At 41.8% G+C, this 13,453-nt stretch overlaps 1 protein-coding gene across 1 annotated transcript; it reads left to right on the plus strand.

Moving 5' to 3' along the window:
* Positions 1–1,063: 1,063 nt before the first annotated feature.
* Positions 1,064–12,403, plus strand: mmp23ba (matrix metallopeptidase 23ba). Its single transcript, XM_061056624.1, has 8 exons — positions 1,064–1,452; positions 6,536–6,672; positions 7,455–7,594; positions 8,080–8,247; positions 8,379–8,543; positions 9,495–9,605; positions 10,625–10,751; positions 12,036–12,403. Exons 1-8 carry the CDS (start codon positions 1,318–1,320, stop codon positions 12,208–12,210), a joined length of 1,158 nt encoding a protein of 385 aa, XP_060912607.1. The 5' UTR covers positions 1,064–1,317; the 3' UTR covers positions 12,211–12,403.
* The last annotated feature ends 1,050 nt before the right edge of the window (positions 12,404–13,453 follow it).

Raw genomic sequence — 13,453 nt, forward strand, 5'->3', positions numbered from 1 at the left:
GAAAATGATTAGTTTAGCTTCCTTTATGTAGCCGATCCTTTAGTATTAGTAGTTTGTTTAATATCGGACCAAAAAATAAGTTTAAACAAGATCCTACTTTGAAGCACACAAAGATCATTGAACACTCTTTGTTTAAAATGTTCAATACACTCATCTTGTTTGCAACACTGCAGAGTGCAGCTGCTTCCTTTAGGGACCTCATTATAAAGTTTTACTTTGTCCACCGTTTACACATCTATCAGTTTGTTATGGTGGTTCTTTGGGGATTTGATTCAATAATCATCTCTGTGAGTCCCTTAACTTTGTTGACAACTGTGGTCCAAATAATTAGCTCTTCTAAGTCATTGCTCATTATTCCTTCTTTCCAATAAAAATAATAATAATGTATCAAATTTCTGCTCCGCTTTGGGGAGATTAATTTGACTTATTCTACTTTACTGAAGGGTAAGGTGTCACTTCCATGTCCTCCCCTCTACAAATGGCATCTCTGCAAACTAAATCAGAATGACTGCCAACACAAGGAATCATTCATCAAACTCACTGTGGAGCTGAATTTGTTCCTCGCTGAACTGTAACGCTTGATCACAGTTTGAGAGGACACAACTTAAATGTTATCTAATGGTCATCATTTAAAACAATAATAGGAAATGACTCCGTTAACAGAAAGCTTCATAATGCAGTGCAGATGCACTTCTGTTAAGTTGAAAATTGCATTATTAGATGAAGATGGATTCTTTTTCTGGTCTGCTAAGTACAAGTTTGGACAGAATATAATGCGAAACAGTCCAGAGTGGTGCCCTGTGTTGTTTCCCTGTGTTGTGGTTGGTGTCTTTGCATGCCACTGTAAATAAAGAGAAGACTAAACTACTTTTTTTCCCCCTGGAGCCTTACATAACCCTCAGAAAAGCATGTTCAAAAGCAGCCATCTGATTCTGCTTTAACCGTGCTCTGGTGGTTGCAACAAGTGGTTTGATGGACGGAGCGCGTTTGGTTTTCATTAGATTGTCTCGACACTGACCCCCTGCCCCATCATACAGTAATATGAAACCAGCCTTCTGGCAGACGCACTGTGCGGAAGAGAGCCGAGCAGAGCTGATGCAGTCTGCACTGCTTCCACAACCCGGTGCGCAGGCTGGACTGCTGCTGCTGCTGCTGCACACCGCAACAGAAGCTCTACCGGAGTAGTAACACACTACCGAACCGTGCAATGGCAAAGAAATAGCCGAGTGTTCGCGGGCATAGATGGTAAACCGGCGCTGCCTTCGCTGAGGGATTATTTGTGTTTTTCTTTCCACCTGGAGGTGTGATATCGCAGCCATGGTGTGCTGTCAGACTCCCAGAGGTTTACGCAGAGGAGAGCTGGGCTGCGCTCCTCTGCTGGCTGCTGCGCTGCTCAGTCTGCTGCTCGCAGGGATGCAACAAACCACAGCGTTTCCCTCCTGGAGGTTAGAGGTATGCTGTGAGCCCTTTATGACCACTGAGAGCTGTCAGTGTACTTCTGCTAGTTTGATTCATTGTTGGGGTTTTTAATTGTAAAATTATAGATCACGGTAAAAAAGAAACTCCATTCAAAATTCTGCGTTTTAAAATGCGCCTTGGGTTGAGCTAAAGCTGAATGCTACGATTTGAATTAATGTATGTATTATTTTAATATCAAAAGGATCTCTACCATTCGGCCTAGAGCAGCACTTATTTAAAAAAGTTACTAACTTGATTAAAGTAAATTGTTATTCTCCGATTCTCTATCTGAAATATGTCAAAGTCAATATTATAGGATTCAAATAATAAAGAGATAGTTTAACTTGGGTCCTTTGACCTCTGATTTCACCATCACATTTACAGTTTTCTTTCAGTATTATAATGCAGAAGCTTCCAAACTTTTGAATTTGAAGCCACCGGCTATGCGATTTCAATCATGCGTCCTGCTTCTTTAAAAGCGTATCATTAGTTGTGCATTAAAGATATGGCATAAGCATCAGATTGAATTAGTGTCTCTGGTGGAGAAGTTAAAAGAGTATCGTGTTTGGATTAGAGCACGGGGATGGATCCCTCATCCCTGTGCAGTAATAACTTGAGTCAATTGGATAAATGTGTTCCTCTATCACTGCCACCCACCCACTGTGCTACAGAGCCGGAGGGATGACTTTATGTCGTTTCCTTCGCCACAAACTCTCATAACGTGTCAATCATGAGTGTGTGGATTACATAAGGGCCTTAGATAAGATTCTTCAGCTATAAAACACAAGTAAAAGGCACATAGGAGTATATAACGTGAGGTTAAATGAAGTAAAGTAGCATTAATAATGTGCGTTTGTGTATTTTATCTATTCACAAACAGGTTAAAAGTATTATCATAGATGCAAAGAACTTTAAATAATTTTATATAACACATGATTTAATACAATGTCGACGTCTGACTTTGCGCATACTTGCTGGTTTCCAACCTTTTTTGACTTGACTTTATTGACTTATTTTGCTGCTTAATCAATGCGGAAGTCAATGTTGCTGTTCAAACAAACCAATCAAAATGTACCAAATATTGGACCTTTTGATTGGTTTGTTCGAACATAAAAAAAGTGAAGCATTTATGTCAAAAAATTAACATAAATTTGAATTGTTTTCACAGATAAAATCAGAACAGAAGCGCCTACACACACTTTTTTTTTTCAAATAGAGGGGTGAAGGTAGTTAGGTAGGTTAGTACGCGCGCCCCATGTATGGAGGCTGTAGTCCTTCAAGCGGGCGGACCGGGTTCAAATCCAACCTGTGGTTCCCTTTCTGCATGTCATACTCTCTCTCTCCTCTCCATCTGGCTCTTTACACTTTTCTATCTCAAAGTAAAGGCTATCAATTAAGTATCTTATCATGGTTTTAGTTCAGATGTACAACTTTGAGAACTTCAGAGTATATAAAGTCTTTGGTGCTCCCCTAGGGGGGCCCGGACCCCAGGTTGGGAAACAATATAACAGATTTCTGAAATGATCAACCTTATGCACATTCACAGTGTGAGAATAAAGAGCTGCCTGCTTAGGAAAGGTTAACTTGACAGCTTGTGTTTTGCTTTATAGCTACATTAGATCTCTTTTGATGAATCGGGCCGTCAGTCTTCTGAAACTGAGGATAAAAATCATAATCCCTCTTTAAGCAGTCTCTGGCAGTCTCCCATCCAACTCTTCCAGACTCTCCCGAGGATCCTCTGGGATTTTATCCTTGGATGTTTCACTGTCCGTGTCAGCGCTCACCACTGGCTTCAAGGTTTAGTCTAGCCGGCTTGTTTGGGCCCTCATGGTTTATGGTTCGTCTTTAGTCGTGCCAAAGTGAGATTAGATTTGAAGTGATTATAACAACACAAGATACAGAAAGATCTGCACTGGCCTTAGTACATTAAACACCCCATAAATCTCTAAACACAAGACTCAGCTGTGTCAACTGAGGTCACCTGAGGTCTGTTTTATAAAAAAAAGTGACCAGTAATAATGTTTAACTTTGTATCAAACATTAGAGAGAGAAAGGTCACCGGGTTCTGCAGCAGTGTGGACAGTCCTTCAGACTGCCGGCCCCTTTGGTGAGGAAATGAAGGAAGTACTGGATCTATTTGTTTTGACTGGGCGAAGCAGGAACAGGAACCAGAGGATAGGGTGTAGAATACAAAGAGGAGTGAGCCGCTTTGATATTTGCTTCCCTTCTTCGAGAGGTTTTGCCCCTTGAGAGAATGCTGGAGCAAAGGTTGCGATGGTCCCTGCTTTTCCACCAGCTTAACAACAGTCTGATTTTCCACACATGAGGTAAAATTTAATATTTTTGTGTTTCTGAAAAAGTGAAACAATCAAACATAAAAAGGAAGCCCAAAGATTTGAGAAGAGTCAAAAAGTTGATCTAACATTAAACAGCAGAAATAGACTTTTCTTGCATGCCACAGCTCTTTATCATCTTGCAACCACGTGTAGGAGGGAACCATTGCCTTCAAAACTACTACAATGAATTTCACCCTGGTGTATCTATCATCGTAGGAATTAACTGTTTACACCATCAAAGTAGCAACCGAGTGTGGTGTTGAAAAATGAAGCAATAGCGTAAGTGTGAGAAATTGCATTTCCCAGAGTGTCCACTAGAGGCTGCCTCTAAAAGCCAAGGAGGCTTCATTAACATGCATGTTAAAATGCCCATGTTTACACCAGAATTAAACATGTTTACAGCCTGGTTTAAAACAACAGCTTTTGTCAGCTCATTTCTTTATTCCTCACTCACCTTTTTGGATTATTTTACGGCTAGGAGTTGTGCGTATTTGCATTATTTAGGACATTTCTGATTTGACTGACAGACAAGCCCATTGCAGCTGTTTGACAGAAGGTAGAGAGACCTGCCTTAACTCCAACACTTTGCCTGTTACTAGACAGATCAAAAGTTATGTGGAGGTAGCCTTTTCCAATATGGCGACCGCCGTCATTTAAAAACATCTCTTCAGAAACCTCAGGGTGACGTCACAGAGACTGTTTACACAGTGTACGATAGGAACCTTTTTTCTCTTTGGTGACACCTGTGACATTAAGTGGTTATTGCAGGTATGTGATTGGGTCTTACACAAATCTGTTTAGAGATTTTGCTTTAAAATGCAGAATCTGTAGGTGGAGGACTGGAATTTTTATATGAGAGCTGTTCTGGTTTCAGTTTGTAGTATCGTCCACCAGTGATTTAGCGGGCATTGGCTGTATCGATGCAGAAAATCAGTTCCTGTGGAGAGCCAAAGAGGTTAAATTAATCCACTGTAATGCAATCCTGAAATCCATTGGCAGTAATCTAATAAAGATTAACTCTGATTACTATCTTATTGCATGCGGGTGCACATAAAAACCCACTCTTAGATGTCCTCTCTCAACACCAACTACACACTCACTTGTCAAGTTGCTCGTCAGAATGTAAATATAAACATCACAGAAAAGGAAGCGTTAGCCAGAAGTCCACATCACTAATTGGTCACTATATCGGACGCACTGTAAAGTTGCACATCACTCCCAGAGGCTATGTCCTTGTCAGACAATACAGAATAACGATTTACCTACAACTCACCAGAGAATGGAAAGACAGTCCGCAGCTTCTGCTTACTCACTCTGGTAGACCAACCATGACTGGGTGCTGGATATCACTTCAGATTCTTCTCAGTAAATGATGCCGGGTGCTAATAATTCTTTCACTGGTGTGCCAGAGGTTCATTAACCATTGTGTTAACTCGTTTGGGGAAAGGAAGTGATTTAAAAATCTATTCTACAGATAAGGCCTTGGGATGGTTGAAAGAAATGAGATACGGCAAAGTCTTAAAACCTGTTCTTTATGACCACCCCTAAGATGCCTTAAACAGGAGACTACCAGAGTTGCAGTCTTTGTTTACCTGGCAGTAGAGGTGTTGGGACAGGCTTGCCTTTTTCATGTTTTCATGGTGTTACATGAAAGGAAAGACACACAGTTGTAAGAACACAGAAACAATTTAACTTAAGAGAGAGCTACATAAATAGCCTAATTTCACAACTTCAAAAAACGGGTTGTTCATAGTGTAGAGTGTGCATTTCTGTTAGATTGGAAGAACTTTCTTTTCCTTTTGACAATCCAACAAGAACTTGGTTTGATGCATATAAAAAGTTTGACCTTCTCACTGCAGCCAGTCGGTCTTAGTATATGCACAAAATGGACTGTTAAGTCAGAATTGAAAAAGTGCTGCGAAGTGGATTTATTAGTTAAACCAACCTCTATAAAAAGTTAACTGGTGCAATCACTGTTAAGGAAAATTGCTGCCAAGTCGAACCACAACTTCACCTCACTTATTGAATACTTGTGAAAACAGTAAATGCAAAGCACACAAAGACAGCTTTTGAAATCTTGTGAAATATAGTAGAAATTATTTTTCATTTAACTCTTGAACTTTAGAAAACGTGCTGAACTTTACACCAACATGCCGATGTGCATTAATGCAACTACACATCCCTCTTGGTAGAATGTAGATGTAGTTATTTGGCATTTAATATGATGCAGACTGCTTAGAAAGGGAAACTGTATTTCAGCAACATTTTCCAAAAACGTGGATAGAGTAGGAAATCTGGGAGATTGGGGTCCGACTCAAACCCAGTACTAAAGCCTGTATGTTGGGCGTAACCTAACTGATAGGCCAATCGGCGCCTCACTGCCAACCCTGTCAATTTCTCTGTAAAATGTCTCAACCATACTCTAAATAAAGAATTTTTAAAAATGGGTGGAATCCAGGCTTGATTACTTGGGGTTGAAGTTGCCTGTCTGTAATTACACACAAGACACAACCTGTCTTTGAAAAGATCATAAACAAGGATTGGTAAGTACTTTTGCTGCTCACCATTTGTTGATTCTATGCATGAAAACTGAATACTTAGCATTCAGATGCAGTGGCATAGCAAATGGCATAGCTATGTTTTGATTGTTTTCAGATTAACAGCCCAAGGATCAACAAGGTGTAGATCTAAACTTCATTTTCAGTCTGAGGTGATTAATAAAAGGTTTTTCTTTGTCCAAGGAAGAACCTTACACCACTGTGCTGCTCATCGGGATCCGCAAAGAGGCCCGGACACAAGTTCTTCACCTGTCCAGGAACAAACGCTACACCCTCACCCCAGAGCAGCTCAAATGGGACAAGTTCAAGCTAACATACAAGTAATCATTAAACCTTCCTTTCTCTGAACAATGCAGCAGGGTTTCAGAAAACAGAAAGATACTTTGTAAGTTAGGCTGATATTGATGGAGAACACAATCAGAGAAAATTTAAGTTGGAGTTGTTGTTGCCAACTTACACATTGAAGCGGGACTTATTAGCGCAGGTTAGCAATATCTTCTCATATGAAGTCAGTCAAGACGTACATTGAAGGTAGTCAGACCAAGATGTCTGATTGATCGCCTTCAGAAACTGTGCTCACATTTGGTCAAGAAGCAAATAAGAGTAGATGTTGGACCTTTGCAGCTCCAATGCAACAGCATGGCTTTAACATGGTTGGCTTGTGTTGCACTGATCAAAGAAGCTCGAGGGATTCTCAAAATTTCTGTAGCTTTAAAACATTTACCCCTCCCCCACCAAGTTGTAAATGTGACGATTAGATTGAACTGGAGCTTTTAGGTGACAGTTCGTGGACTGTAGACAAAGAGTAATTATCAATCCAACATTCAGTCATCCAAAAGTAGCATTTATATATTTCCTGTCTTTTGTTTTGACAGTTGATCTAACTAGTTCATCAAAATCTGATTCTTGTTGAAAGTATCCATATCAGTCTAGCCAAGATATAAGAGAACATCAAGTCTCAGTAATGGAGCTGTACTTGGAGTGCTTGTGGGAATCCTGGTCTGTCTGAACAGTAGCCATTGTGTTTTGGCAGATCCCTCTGCTGTAGAGGAATGTGTGTAGAGACCGGTATTAACTACACAATGCTGTTGTTTCTGAGCAGGTTGCTCTCCTACCCTACAAACTTGATAAATGCCAGCGACACGCGCCGAGGCATTGCCAAGGCATTTGGCATGTGGAGCGACGTCTCGCCGTTCAGCTTTAGAGAGGTGCCAGCTGACCAAGAAGCGGACATTAAGATCGGTGGGTACTCTGCATGTGGCTGCATCAATCCCCAACAGATGTTCCTTGGCTCTGAGCTCCAGACTTCTGCTTTGTCGTTGCTATTTTTCTCTCCGTGCTGTCATCGCAGAAATTTCAGCATCCTCCAAATCTACTAAATCACCGTTCAGCGACTATATTACCAAGCTTATATTCTGCATGATTCATAATTCTGACTAAAAAAAAAAAAATGCTTAACAACTTCCATACATGTCAGCCCATGCTGAAGCAGTCTAAATTATGCTTTATCTGTCCCTTTGGGTGCAAACTCCAGAGTCCTGCATAAATTCTCAGTGACAGTTCGAGGAATGGTTGTCATCCAGCGGAGTGAAAGCCGAAGCTGAAGTTCTGACTTTTGTAATTCATCATTCCTCCTGCTGTTGTCTTCACGGAACAGAAAGAATGGAGCGAGGGTTTCCCTCCTCGGCTCTAAATGTATCTGTGTTTCTCTCCGTCTGTCTTGGCAGGCTTCTACCCCGTCAACCACACCGACTGTCTGCAGTCCTACTTGCACCATTGTTTCGACGGAATCACGGGAGAGTTGGCTCACGCGTTCTTCCCGCCAACTGGCGAGATCCACTTTGATGACCATGAGTACTGGATTCTGGGAAACATGCGCTTTAGCTGGAAGAAAGGCATGTGTCTTTATCATATTTGTGGAAATTGCTCATATCTAACCCATAAATAATGGATGTAGCAGACTGTAAACTGATCAGCTCCGGGAGTGCACAGCAACTAAAAGTAATCAACTTTGTCTGTTTTTCAGGGGTTTGGTTGACAGATCTTGTTCATGTGGCAACTCATGAAATCGGCCACGTCCTGGGACTCATGCACTCCATGGATCCCAAAGCTATAATGCACCTAAATGCAACTCTGACAGGCCGCAAGCTTATCACACAGGATGAGGTGTGGGGCATGCACCGTCTCTACGGTATGTTAACAATCCTTATTATTCTTTCTTTTCCATCAAAACCAAAATGAACAGTCCTTTAGTGGGATTTGACAATGAAAAAAAAAACACATCTGGGATGTTGTCAGCGATCCAGGACACAGGAAATCCAGAAGTAGTAAACAAATCAATTGACTTAATTGGTCTTGAAGGCATTTTGCAAGTCATCCAAACAGTGAACAACTGTATGAAGCGTCTTGAATCATTAAAACAAATCCTCATGAACTAAATCAATGTCATACAAGTTCCAGTCGTTGGATCAGATGACCTGATGAGGCCTGATAACCCTACCTGGCAGACATGGTGTGTCAACTGGGAAATCTCAAACCTTCCAAAAGTCTAAACAGCACCAGAACTCTTCGGCATTTTTGCGCCCAGTTCGACAGCTCTCACAGCGAGTTCCATGGCGTTGGCGTTAAACCTTGATAATGTCAAAGCCAAAGAAGAATGATGTTTTTGCTGCTGTGAGGTGGAAAAGTTAAGTTGAAGCCTGTCACCAACTTCCCTATCACCTGCACGTCATAAAGATTATTAAAGATGGCAAGCTACGATTGGTTGTAGACTGTCTCTCAGCCAAGTCAGGGCAAGAACTCAAGGGATGAAGTGATGGATTACTCCGACACATTGGCCATCTTGGAAGTCGAACACACAGCGCGGCATGAAACGCTTTGGTCACCTCTTTGATCCCAATCAGCCAGAAATGTAGACCACCAACGCCTCTTTTAAAGGACAGACACTAAAAGCCAACATGGCACTAATGAATTTGTGTAAACTTCTCATGAGTCATTATTAATGTGTATAATGGTGAGTCATTTTTTATTGGAAATAGAAGCAGATCAGGGATACATTTTTCTTCTTCTTTTTTTTACCGCTGACTGAAAACTGTTATCTATCGCTCTCCTACTCACCCCATCTCCCCCCTCTCTCCTCCAGGATGTTTGGACCGGTTATTTATCTGTCCGGCCTGGGCTCGGAAAGGCTATTGCGAAAGCAAGCGCAAGCTGATGCAGAAGCACTGCCCGTCCAGCTGTGATTTCTGTTACGGTAAGACGCAGCAGCAAAAAGCAGAAGCAGTCCAGGGGGAAAAAAACGAAAATCTTTTCTCTCAATTGAGGAGCTGCTGTGAACCGTTTGCCAATGGAGCAACGGGAGCCAATAGGTCCAGCCATGCAGAGCTGCGATGGAGGTTTTCAAGAATCTGATTTGAAGTGAGATTACACTTGCCACTGGAGGAGTGTGTTTAGTTCTTGAGAATACCAGAACCCTCTGGGAGGCAGTGTGGGTTTCAGCCCAGCACACTGACAGAGCATATTAGAGAAGGTACCTGTTGAATGTCCACTCAAAGCATTGATAACAGGTCAGCGATCTGACAGCCTCTTTAGGTCAATTGTGGGATGCATTGGTGCCGAGTTCTCCTTTTGCACAACAGAAAATGTCTCTTCTTCATCATCAAAGACAATAGATTGTTGTGGCTCTGCAAGATTTTTGTCTGCAACAAGGGACAGTGTGGAGAGAAGCAAGAGGATACGATTCCTGGCTCGCAGTAATCTGTTCCTCATTGTTGATTGGGAGACGTTGTACGGCTGTGGAAAATTCCTGAGTGACTCCAAACCGCTGGAATTTCAGACTGTGGCTTGAGGGTTAGAGACACACAAGGTCAATTTGGATTTTTGCGGCATTAACGAGAGCAACTGTTTTTAAAGCAGACTCTTAAGTTGATCACGTTTGTTTGTCAGAAAACAGATGGGAGATATTATATCGATAAGACGCCCACAAATCTGCTGGGTGATGGGGGTGTGAAAACAGTATTTAGTATCTGCTTTGATAAGGTTCTTATCAAAATATGACAGTAAGCTGTGTTTCACCAAGTTTTTTTAAGGGAAATCTGTTTCATCTCCAGATTATGAAATGCACAGAGTTTTAGGATAATGTCTCTTTTTGTGTCTCTCAGATATTTTCTGAATGAACAGAATCATTGCTTGATCATTATTAAGGCTCTGATCTCTGTGCTTCTTATTTTGGAACGTGAGCTGAATTTTTTTCTCCTCAATCTTTTTTTTCAGAATTCCCTTTCCCCACTGTGGCTCCCACTCCGACACCCCCGCGGACCAAGCACAAGCTTGTCATCGAGGGCAAGAAGCTCACTTTTCGCTGTGGGAAGAAAATAGCATCGAAGAAAGGCAAAGTATAGTGAGTATCTGCCGCCCATAGACTGTAAATAAGAGCATGTTGGCACGTAGTTTTAAAAAAGGTAAGCCAATGCAGAAATGCCTTAAACATGCATTCTTGCTAATGGCCAGCAGGGAGCGACTCCACAGGTTGAAAAAAGTCCAAATGTATGCAGATCTTTTACAATATAACCCTATTTCACAGATGACTGATTACCTCAGTGAACTCTTTTTTCTAACCTTATAGTGTCAGTCTCTAGTTTTAGTTCTTCAATAAAGCTTGATGATAGTTAGGTAAATTGTCATCCCCTTGAAAACAAAATCAACAATAAAGCAGGATATGCTTCAGGAAGTGACAAGTTGCTATCTACTATCACAGCGACCTGTCAACCAGGACAGAGGCGTATCCAACCTCATGTCAAAATAGCTCCAATCAGATGGTAAGCCAGGTCCGTTGGCTGTATAAAAAATGGACGTAGTCTCAGTTACATCACCCATTTGTTTATGAAGAGGCAGTTTGAAGCTGAACGATGCTTGTCGCCATATTGGAAAAATCTCCACCTTATTATCGACCAATATAGTGGCAGGTGGAGTTAAGGCAGGCCTTAAGCCTTCTGGCAAACAGGTTAGTGTTGTAGTCAAGACCACACTGACCGAGACCAAGACATACCCAAGACCAGATCGCTCCGAGACCAAGACAAGACCGAGACATTTAGGGATCGAAACCGAGTCAAGACCAAGACCATATCAATGGAAAATCATCATCTTGTGTGCAGCAGGTGTGTCACTCGCCTAGACCGTAACACCGGGAAGGTTGTGGAGTAACTTGTTGTTTTAGAAAGGGGCATTTTCATTCTAATCACAGAAATGACGTGGAAAAATAGCCGATCAGTGGTGCTCTTGAACGGTCTTGATTTAAAATCCTGAGCCTGCCAAGTCCGACACCGCGACAAGACTGGGTAAAACAACTAACGAACTAAAACAGCTACAACACACAACACACCCACATGTCAAATAAACTCGGCCAAGCCAAGTTATGCAAATGTAAGGATGACTCTTAGTCTCAATTACCCCCTGTTCAGTGTGTACAAATAAAGAAATGAGCTATTCAGGCTAAAACTGTTTGCTCAAGTGGACACTCAAAAGCTGCAGTTTTTCTGAACTTCCGCAGTGGCTTCATTTTTTAACACCGGAGGTTGCCGCTTGATCATGTCTTATATCCAGCACATACACATTCCTTCCCAACCTCAGTGAAGCTTTAGTGTCATGTCACTTACCACCATCTAATGTCTAACTTCTGTTTCAGCTGGTACAAGGACGGGGAGCTGCTGGAGTTCTCTCATCCCAACTACATCTCACTGAAGGACGACCACATTACTATAGTGGCCAACGCCATCAACGAAGGCACATACACCTGCGTTGTGAAGAAAAAAGACAAAGTTCTCACAAACTACTCATGGAGGGTACGTGTGCGCTTCTGAAAGGCCATCTCAGCGCTCTCCACACTGAACTGGAGTTCATTCTCATACATGGTCACAAGATGACCTCACTCACTAGGGCACATACTTCTGGGTATTTTTTTTTAGAACTGTCTTTACAGATATAACTGTCTTAACTATGACTGTCACTGCGATTTAATATGTATAAATAATAAATGTTCCGTGACAAGTATAATTTCAGTGAATATACTACCTGACTGTGAAAAGCTATCGAGACAGGCGGGGCGGTCTGCATTTCATTTGGTGGTGAAGGATCCTTGCAGCCACCCTCATCTGTTTGGGACAATAACATCAACTCTGGAATCATTAAGTCAGGATGTCTCTGTGTACCTCTGGCTGCTAAGGTAGTTAATGGTTTCCAAAGGCAGCCCGAGCTTCTAGGGGTGTCCACAGCAAAATGAGACTAACTTAGATAATATTGTGGTTTCATGAAGATAGATATAAATATATAAACACAGAAATCTTCCACTAAAAGGTCCCTGGGAAAAAAAGTGTCATCCACATAATATCAATCATTTCAGGTGCATGAAAAAGTTACAGAAGCTCTTTCTTAGAGGAGTGCAATTTGAATAATTTACACACTGACCAAAGTAAGCTACTAAAGCCAGAGTAAGCAATGTTGTCTACAGCCTTTGGAACCATTTGGACTTTAAACCACATATGGAACACCTCAGACGTCTAGCTTACTTTACTAGCCTCACACTGAAGCCAGCAGTCTGCCTCCAGAGACCGAGCCGTCAGTTCCACTAGCAGCTCTCCTTCCAAGCTTATTCAACACATCAGGTGCAATAATCTGCAGAAGGGCTCCAGTGGGGGCTGGGGGATAGATAAAACTGATTAATGAACATTTCCATTTAGCGCTGGCTCTAGACGTCTCAAAGCAAGGGGGACTTTTCACTGTTCCAGCGAAAGCAGCAAGTGGTCTTGCAAGGAAATTAAACTGTACTGTTTATTTTTCTTGGGCTCAAAATCAAAGAATTTATTGGTTTAATTCTGAAGTCGTAGAGCCATTTAAAAACAAAGGCCGAGAGACGTCTGGGCCTCTTTTCCCCAAAAAGAACAAAGTACTGAGACAAAGTGTGCAGCTCAAAGAATGACATCACTTTTGGACAGCGACTACCAAGTTGGGTTCAAGGCTGGATCTTTTTTTAAGCTCGACTTCCTTTAACTTTTTTTCTCTTTCTGGCAGCATGCGGTCGTGTTTGCATAGTTTGGACAGAGTTTA

The sequence above is a fragment of the Labrus mixtus genome, chromosome 15 (assembly GCF_963584025.1).
Source record: "Labrus mixtus chromosome 15, fLabMix1.1, whole genome shotgun sequence".
Taxonomy (NCBI): Eukaryota; Metazoa; Chordata; class Actinopteri; order Labriformes; family Labridae; genus Labrus; species Labrus mixtus.

Coding starts and splice junctions, on each gene's coding strand:
- mmp23ba (XM_061056624.1), top strand. CDS start 1,318: ATGGTGTGCTGTCAGACTCCCAGAGGTTTACGCAGAGGAGAGCTGGGC. Junction 6,673..7,454: donor AAGTTCAAGCTAACATACAA/GTAATCATTAAA, acceptor GTTTCTGAGCAG/GTTGCTCTCCTACCCTACAA. Junction 7,595..8,079: donor AGAAGCGGACATTAAGATCG/GTGGGTACTCTG, acceptor CTGTCTTGGCAG/GCTTCTACCCCGTCAACCAC.